This window comes from Oryx dammah, unplaced genomic scaffold (assembly GCF_014754425.2).
Source record: "Oryx dammah isolate SB20612 unplaced genomic scaffold, SCBI_Odam_1.1 HiC_scaffold_392, whole genome shotgun sequence".
Taxonomy (NCBI): Eukaryota; Metazoa; Chordata; class Mammalia; order Artiodactyla; family Bovidae; genus Oryx; species Oryx dammah.
Window position 1 is genome coordinate 1 of NW_024070554.1, and position 10,168 is coordinate 10,168.

Consider the following 10,168-nt stretch of genomic DNA (forward strand, 5'->3'; position numbering starts at 1 on the left):
GATAAGCAAAAATTGAGAGAATTCAGCACCACCAAACCAGTTTTACATCAAAGGCTAAAGGAACTTCTCTAGGCAGAAACAAGACAAGGAAAAGACCTACAAAAAAATAAACCCAAAACAATTAAGAAAATGATAATAGGATGATACATATTGATAATTACCTTAAATGTAAATGAGTCAAATGCACCAACCAAAAGACATAGACTGACTGGGTGAATGAAAACATATGCATGTATGTACTTTCAATTACTGTATCACTCTGCTTAACCTCCCAAACTGTATGGAATTATTTTATATTATTAGGTTAATCATGTTCCCATTATAGCTTGCAATTGCAGGGATCTTTAAATTTTCTCTGGCTAATGATTGTGAAAACTGATAAACATCTTTTACTATTGTAATTATTACTATTGTAACTATTACTCCTTAATGTCATTGTATCATGATTGGTCAACAATAGAATTCTATATCATCAACACTAACATTTAATAGGAAAACCTATAATCACATTTTAAAATAAAGATGCATATCTGAAATATCTTGGAATTTTTTGAAAAATACAAATGCCCAGGTATTGCTTTTTTCCTCCAAAGCTCCAGATATGTTTCTAAGGAGCAGCCATGTTTGAGAAGAACTGGACCATAGGATGATCTTTTACTTTTATTTAGTTGGTTTCACTTTTTCTATTTCATATTCAGTACTCCCATCTCATTTAGCTTTTGTTCTCAGATTTCTCCATCTCTTCTACTGTTTTTTTTTTTTTTTTGATGTCCTTTCTCAAGCCTTTATTAAGCAGAGTACAACAGTTTTCATATACATTTATATAAATAGTATTCATTGTATATATATATATATATATCTTAGAAAATTTATGAATTTTTTCCTAAATAAAAAAATTTGACATTTTGACTCGACTTAGTATTGATAAAATGCTATATTTCTAATTATAAAAATAGATATACAACAAGCAACAAAGTTTTATTGTATCACACACAGGGATCTATAAACAATATCGTGTAATACCTATAATGAAAAATAATTTGAAAAACAATATATGTGTATATGTGTAACTGAATTACTTGGCTACGTACCTGAAACATTGTAAGTCAACTACACTTCAATAAAGTATATATGCTATGAAATTTTTAAAAAGAAATGTAGCTTTATGGTACTTAAGGATGAGGTTATGCAATGTATTTTAAGATCACTATAGAAAATTATTCTAAATCATCCCACCCTCTCCCTCTCCAAACATGTACAATATCATAAAAGAAACGAATTGCCAATCTAGGTTCGATGTAGGGTGCAGGATGATTGGGGCTGGTGTACTGTAATGACCGGCAGGGATGGTGTGGTGGGGAGGGTGAGGGTGGTGGGGAGGGTGGGGAGGAGGTGGGAGCTGGGTGGGATTGGGAACACATGTACACCCAGGGCGAATTCATGTTGATGTGTGGCACAACCAATACAATATTGTAAAGTAATAATAATAAATAAATTTTAAAAAAGGAAAATTATTCTACACTATAAAGTCTTTTGAAAGTGAAGTCGCTCAGTCATGTCCGACTCTTTGCGACCCCATGGACTGTAGCCTAACCAGGCTCCTCTGTCCGTGGAATTTTCCAGGCAATAGTACTGGAGTGGATTGCCATTTCCTTCTCCAGGGGATCTTCCCAATCCACGGATCAAACCCAGGTCTCCCGCATTGTAGACAGACGCTTTACCATCTGAGCCACCAAGGAAGTCATCAATAAAAAGTCACAGACCATTACAATGTTTACTGAGCTTAAAAAATAGAAACTCATATATATATGTATATATATAAATTATTTACATTATTAATAGTACTTCTGATAATAATGAGGAGCAGGAAACGAAAGAGGAGGGTAGAGATAATTTTTTTTCAGCAATTACTATAGTCCAGACCTAAATCCCAGGGACGGGGGCGCCTGGTGGGCTGCCATCTATGGAGTCACAGAGTCGGACACGAGTGAAGCAACTTAGCATGAGCCGCAGAAGCAGCAGACCTATTTTAATTGTTTTCTTCATATTGCCTCTTTGAATCCTACCAACAACTTTATGAGGTACCTGTAATTGTTATTCTCTTGCAGAAATATTTATCTTATCTTTTTCTCTGGAAATATTTTATAAGATTATTGCCCAATTGGTCAAAGTTTATGGGAAATTTTAAGACAGCAAGTGGATAGACTATCTATAGCCTACTGGGAAAATTTGGCTCATGAACTATTTTTATTAAAAGCTTTATTAAACATGCCTTAGCCCTTTCATTTACATGTTGTTCATAGCTGCATCCACACTACAGAGGGGGAGAGTTAGTTACCTCAAGGACTTATGGTCTACAAATTCTAAATTATTAATATATGACCCTTTTATAGAAAAAAGTATGTCTTGACTGGTGATGTTGATAATCAAAATGCTCATACAGACTGCAAACAATTATAATAACCACTAAGGAATTTGCATAGTGTTATGTAGGGAGCTGCATTATCTGATAATATCAACATAAACTCTCTCATATCTTTTGCAATAATTTTACAGTTCTTTCAATTACCAGAACTACACCTATCTACAGTCTATGGTCGGAGAAGGCAATGGCACCCCACTCCAGTACTCTTGCCTGGAAAATCCCATAGATGGAGGAGCCTGGTAGGCTGCAGTCCATGGGGTCGCTAGGAGTCGGACATGACTGAGCGACTTCACTTTCACTTTTCATTTTCGTGCATTGGAGAAGGAAATGGCAACCCACTCCAGTGTTCTTGCCTGGAGAATCCCAGGGACGAGGGAGCCTCGTGGGCTGCTGTCTATGGGGTCGCACAGAGTCAGACACGACTGAAGTGACTTAGCAGCAGCAGCAACAGTCTATGGTATATTTTTTTGAGTCATTAAGATGTCACAGTTATCAATTAGGTCTAACTTCAGTATTTTCATGTTTCCAATTAAGCTTAGAAATGATAGATGTCCAGCATGATGGGAGGAAAAAGTAACTGCATTACTTCCCTACAGTGTGGAAAGCTCCTCAGTATGGTTTATAAGTTATTTTCTTTGTGTTTCAGCAAATGGTGTATCTATGGCTCTCAGCTGAGTATAGTACATAAATATCAGAACTTAGTTCAATGAATTATGATTACAGTCTTTCTATAATAATGGTTTAAAAGTGTAGGATGAGTTTGAGCACTCTTCATTATTATTTCAGTTTTTGACTTCATGGAAAACAGAAAAAAAAATGTTCAGGGCCAGAATTGTATGATCTTGTACAGTTGTTCATATAAATTCTAATCAGTACATTTTTCCATATGATGTCATACTCTAATGCTTAATATAAGCATTTTTAACAAGAAAATCTCAATTTTGTGTATAGTAAAACTTTGCTACTGTTAGTTTCTCTACTACTGATTAGGCATATCACTTAAAGAGGCAATTAAAAGAATTGTATGTATAAACTATTTCTCAAAATAGCCACAGATATGAGAAAGTTATTTAAAAAAAAACCTTAGTTATTGATTATCAAACGACTAGCTTAACATCAAGCATTTATTCAAATATACAACTGACCATAGCAAATATAGTCATAGTTGGTATCCAGCAACTACAAATTGGCAATTGGCATGGGTACTTGCCATATAACCTCTACAAGGATTAAATCATGTGCTGCTGCAACTACTGACCTTCACCCTCCCTGAAAGAGTGAGGGTAGAGAGAAGAAATGAGGCACTCTCTGCTCCAGGAAAACTGCCAGGACAGGTCTTCAGATAGTTAGATACACTCAGGAGCTGATTTTATGAGCCCAATTCTTACATCTCCTCATATCCAGAAAAGTACTAAAATTCTTCATGGTGTAAATTGTTTCTCATGACTGGCAGAAGCTTCATAAGACCAGCAGAAATTCTAAAATAAAATATACTATCCTTCCCCCATACCTCTTTGGAACAGTTTTTCAGTTTTCTCAGAGTTATATGAGGCACTGTCTCCTGGGTTGCTCATATTGCCCACCTAAAAACTTAACACACAGCTTTCAAGTTTTTTAAGTTGCCAGTTTCTTCAGGCTGTTTAAAAGAATTGTTATTGCATATATGTTAATATTGGCATTCCCCCAAAGCAGGGTCTGTATCATAATTTTCCCTAAGCAACTATTCATTATAATAGTTTTTTGAATTGAAGAATAATATAGTGATGTTTGAATGGCATCATAGACTCAATGGACAGGAGTTTGAACAAATTCCAGGAGATAGTAAGGAACAGGGAAGCCTGGCTGCAGTCTTCTGCAGTCAGGAGTCTGAAGTCCATGGGGTCGCAAAGAGTTGGACATGACTGAGTGACTGAACAACAGCACAGAAAATGTTAAACTCGATAATGGGAAAAGGTTTTTGATTTCTCAAGAAAATGTAATTACATTTTTCTTTTAGTTGTACTGTTTTTCACATAGTTAACAAAGTAGGCCACAGTATGAAAAGATGAGTGCATGCAAAATTCTATTCAGACTGTCAGATTATGTTTATAGTCTTTGTGTAGTAAATTAAAATAAGATTAAATATGATTTAATATTCACTTAATCTCTAGAAAACCTGATTTCTAGTGAGATTGTAAAACACTATTCTCTCTTGTGTGCACCTGCTCTGCCTCTTTCTGACTTTAATTTTCTAAACATCAGTGAGAAATAATGAAATTAAAAATGTTTCAAAGTAGGAAATAAAATCACTCCCATAGTTACAGATTATAAAAACCAGCCCTAAAGGAAGAAAAGTACTGAGAGAAGGGTTGTGATTTGAATGGAAAAAAACTGTATACTGTATAAGCATATATTTGTGTATATGTATATATATATAAAGAATTCAAATTTGAATGGCAAAGAGAAAATATACATATACAAATATCCTTGATAAACTGCTGGCAATAAAAATATGAATGATGAAAAATGAATCTAGGGAGGCTATGTGGATATTAATAGATTTTGAAATGCCTGGATTTTCATTTAATTGCTTTTCATTCATTTGTGTCTAATTCATAAAACAGGACTTTCATTTTTCATTTGCTTGAGAAAAATACAGTCCTCTTTGCCGTGTCCATGAAGGCTCGCTTGACTTGCTGATTTCTTAGGGTATAGATAAAGGGGTTCAGCATAGGAGCTATGGAGGTATTTAGCACAGCCACCCCCTTGCTCAAAGAGACCCTGTCCTTTGCTGATGGATTCATGTACATGAAAATGCAGCTGCCATAAGAGATGGAGATGACAATCATGTGGGACGAACACGTGGAAAAGGCCTTTGTCCTCTGAGCGGTAAAAGGGATCCTCAAAATTGTTCTGATGATATACGTATAGGACAGAATTATTAATGCTAAAGTGAACAATAGAATAAACACAGCACAGGAAAACCCTACTATCTCTAGAAATTTGGTGTCTGAACAAGAAAGGTATAATAAGGGGAAATAATCACAACTAAAATGGTCAATAATATTGGACTTACAGTAATCAAGCTGTAGGAAGAGCATTACTAATGGGAATATGATTAAGAATGAAGCCAGCCAAGAGGCCAAGACAAGCAGTGTGCAGACTCTGTGATTCATGATGGTCATGTAATGCAGCGGTTTGCAGATGGCAATGTAGCGGTCATAGGACATGGCAGCCAGAAGATAAAACTCAGTGACTCCCAAGAAAATGAAAAAAAATAACTGAGCCATACAATCATTAAAAGGGATGGTTTTATCTCCTGTAATAATAGTGGCCAAGAACTTGGGTATACTGACAGTTGTGAATGAAATTTCTAATAAGGAGAAATTCCTGAGGAAGAAATACATGGGGGTTTGGAGGTGGGCATCGAGCAGGGTCAGGGTGATAATGGTCAAGTTCCCAGTGATGCTGAGCATGTAGGTGATGAGCAGAAAGATAAAGCTCACAACTTGAAGTTGTGGGTCATCTGACAGTCCCAGGAGGATAAATTCTGTTATTTCTGTGTAGTTTCTCATTTTTCCTTCTTCTTCTTTAGGGTAACCTTCGGGAGAAAACATAAACAGAAGACATAGAAAAGGGGATTATCTATGTTTAGCACTGGGATTGGTCTCTGAAAGTAAACCTACTGTGCCCTGCTAACATAATTCAGGAGGTTGTTTAAAAGTTAATGAAATAGATAACTTGTTTTGAAGTAAGTTTTTACTACATGTCAGATTTGTGATTCACAAAGAATGCTACTTTATAAAATCCCTAGTTTACAAATTGATATCAGGCTAAAAATATTTTTAAAAATCTTATACAAACAATATATCTTTCACATGAAAAGCAAGGATTATAATCTATGTTTTTCTCAAATCTAGGAAATACAGGAAGAGAAAAGCTACCTGTTGACTCTTAAAAAGAGTCTCCACAGGATCCCCTCCTATTAGCATACTCTTTGTCTTTTCTTCAACCTCAGTAAAATCATCCTATCCTAATGTCTGTCACCTAGTTTCTCGTATAATGATTGTTTCCTAGTGTAATATAGAAAAACCAAATGTGTCAGGAAAAAGGCCACTCAGTGCATATGTTTCCAAAAGGAAAATCATGGAAGATAAATCTTTAGCTACAAGACATATTTCTAAGTTTTGAGTCAGACTCACACTCAACTTCTCAACCTCCGACTCCTCTGAAGCCCCAGATAATGGAATAAAGGAATCCAGGTCATGTATTTGTTTTGGTGGTCTTCTCAGATATTAGGTAGTCCAGAGTAGAAAGGAGGCAGAGTGGGTATTAAGCATATTGGATCTGTGTCATGAGCTAAGGAAACCAAAGTGTGTCAATATCTAAAATAAAACATTACCTTCAGGAGAACACTTATTTTCTTCCAAATCTCTCTATCTAAATATTATTAGCATTCTCTCTCTATCTATATGTGTATATTCTGATTTTTACATTATATTTTTATTTTATCTACATTAATATTCCCTTAATAGAAGTTCTATTTTGTCAGTCTACTAGTATAATTCATGAAAGAGCAATAAATATTTTGTCATCATAACTAACAGTAGCAGAAATCATTTAACCAGTTTATTTCAATATCTGAATCATTGACTACAGTAAAGACTTTGACTATGTGGATCACAACAAACTGTGGAAAATTCTTAAAGCGATGGGAATACCAGACCACCTTACCTATCTCCTGAGAAACCTGTATGCAGGTCAAGAGGCAACAGTTAGAACCAGACATGGAGCAATGGCCTGGTTCCAAATTGGGAAAGGAATACATCAAGGCTGTATTTTGTCATCCTGCTTATTTCACTTCTATGCAGAGTGAAGTGAAGTGAAGTAGCTCAGATGTGTCTGACTCTTTGCAACCCAATGGACTGTAGCCTACCAGGCTCCTCCTTCCATGGGATTCTCCAGGCAAGAATACTAGAGTGGGTTGCCATTTCCTTCTCCAGGGGATATTCCTGACCCAAGGATCGAACCCAGGTCTCCCGCATTGCAGGCAGATGCTTTAACCCCTGAGCCACCAGGGAAGCCTCAGAGTACATCATGTGAAATGCCAGGCTGGATGATGCACATACTGGAATCAAGATTGCCCGGAAAAAATATCAACAACCTCAAATATGCAGATGATACCACTCTAATGGCAGAAAGTGAAGAGGAACTAAAGAGGCTCTGGATGAGGGTGAAAGAAGAGAGTGAAAAAAACTCGTTTAAAATTCAACATTTAAAAAACTAAATCATGGCATCCAGTCCCATTGGTTTATGGCAAATAGAAATGGAAAAAGTGGAAGCAGTGACAGATTTTTCTTTCCTGGGCTCCAAAATCACTAAGGACAATGACTGCAGCCATGGAATCAAAAGATGCTTGTTCCTTGGAAGAAAAAGCTATGATAATCCTAGACAACATATTTAAAAGCAGAGATATAACTTTACCAAAAAGGTCCATATTGTCAAAGCTATAGTTTTTTCAGTAGTCATGTATGAATGTGAAGGTTGGACTGTAAGGAAGGCTGAGCGTCCAAGAATTGATGTTTTCAAATGATGGTGCTGGAGAAGACTCATGAGAGTCCCTTGGACTGCAAAGAGATCAAACCAGTCAATCCTAAAGGAAATCAACCATGAATATTCAATGGACGGACTGTTGGTGAATGAAGCAGCAACACTTTGGCCACCTAATGTGAAAAGCCAACTCATTGGAAAATACCCTGATGCTGGAAAAGATTGAAAGCAAACGGAGAATGGGGCAGCAGAGGGTGAGATGGTTAGATACCATCACTGACTCAATGGACATGAATCTGAGCAACCTCTAGAAAATAGTGAAGGACAGGGAAACCTAACATGCTGCAGTCAATGGGGTGGCAAAAAGCTGGACATGACTTAGTGACTGAATAACAACAACAATAACAAATTTCAATATCATTTATTTTGTGAATTCTCATTAACTTGTAGCTTTTACATTCTAGTGTCAGGAGAGAAGTTTTTGCAATAGAATACTTAATTTCAAGGTGTGGGTTTTTTGATTTGTTATCATGTAATTTATCGTAACATTGTGAAAATTCTCACATTTTTTTTTTCTCTACAAACCTGAGCTCTCTTTTCATTTACTCCTCTGTATAGCAGAAAGTAGAGCTGCTGCTGATTTAGGGAAAATTCCAACTGAGGTCAATGGTGGCCAGTGCACTGGGAAAAAATGTGATGTTCACATTAAAATGAACCTATCCTTTTGCTAATCCTTAATGACTAGAGAAAAAAGTTTAAGAGCATTTACAAGAAAAGCAAGCCTTACAAGCATAATTTCTTAGGCAAATTTATGGCAAGTCAAGTATTTGATAGATGTTTAAAATTTAAAACTCATTGTTCTCAATGAACAATCCTCTGCAGTTAACAGCTATTTATGACTCTAATCTGTAAATCATTTTTGGTATGTGAGGTGTCAACCATTCCTGGGATGTTTTTGGTAATGTAATAAAGAATATATCCAAGTCTCTAAGTCATCATTTCATACTTTCCTTACTAATGGATCATTTGTGTTTTTTCTAGTTCCAAAGATCTTAGATAGCAAGCTTCATGTTCCTTTATGTCTCTTTCTTTTTAATGAATTCTAATGTGTTGGATAGCTCAGTGTCAAATTAGGCTTGTGGATCTTTGAAAAAGAAAATGAACCTATATAATAAGCAAATATTTGCCATTGAGTTAAATAAAATAACTGGAAATGATTTTTAGGACACATCTGCTATTTCACAGTAAATTTTAAGAGTGGCTTCTTTGAGAAAAGATCACCAGCATTCCCTAACTGCTACAATTTGAAAAAGCAACAATATGTAAATGTCTATTAAGGATTGAGAGATTGTTTTCCTTATTTTATATAAATTGTGAGACATGGGTGGGAAGCTCCATAAATTCCACAATATAACTGGAAATATAAATTAGCTTCTCACATTCTCTATATGTACTGACTTTACTATTCCTAGCTTTAAAACTCCTAAGAAGTCATAAGTAATGCTATGAACAAATATAAACTCAAGAGAGTTTGCACCATCAGTATTAATAAAAGTGCATACCTGCCCAGTCATGTCCAACTCTTTGTAACCCTATGAACTGTAGCCCACCAGGCCCCTCTGTCCATGGGACTTCCCAGGCAAGAATACTGGAGTGAGTTGCCATTTCCTCCTCCAGGGGATCTTTCCAACCCCAGGACCAAGAACCTAGGTCTCTTGAATCTTCTGCACTGGCAGGTGGATTCTTTATCACTGAGCTATGTGGGAAGCTCTAGCATTATTACACAGAATTCCAATTATCTGTCTTTCCCTATTAGTTAAGGATCTTTTTTTGGTGGTAGGTTTATAAGTTAAGATAATTGGTCATAGAAGAGAACAGAATATCAGGTAAATTTTATATCTTGGGTAATAGTTTGGATTTATAACAACCCTAATTGCTTTCTAGAATGATTTGTTCCACTGCTGACTGTGCTTGCTGACATCTAATACCATGGAAGAACTTCATTATGACTATATTAAAAAAATTCATAAGAAGAGTCAATTTAGATTATTTTCAGATTATTGCCTTAAAACTATTTTTGAATAGTCCTACAGTTAGTTCAGAATTGTTTCTCTGACTCCTCTAAAACAAGGCAACTTACTTTTTCTTAATGGAAAATGGGAGTCAAATCAAATTAGTCAGATCAACACACAAACTCGTATGATTAGGAACAAT

The 10,168-nt window shown here is 35.8% G+C and overlaps 1 protein-coding gene across 1 annotated transcript; it reads right to left on the reverse strand.

The window, feature by feature from the left end:
• Positions 1–5,040: 5,040 nt before the first annotated feature.
• LOC120859268 (olfactory receptor 6C1-like) lies at positions 5,041–5,979 on the reverse strand. The gene has a single exon (XM_040235432.1). The coding sequence runs from the start codon at positions 5,977–5,979 to the stop codon at positions 5,041–5,043; it is 939 nt and encodes a 312-aa protein (XP_040091366.1).
• Between the last annotated feature and the right edge of the window lie 4,189 nt (positions 5,980–10,168).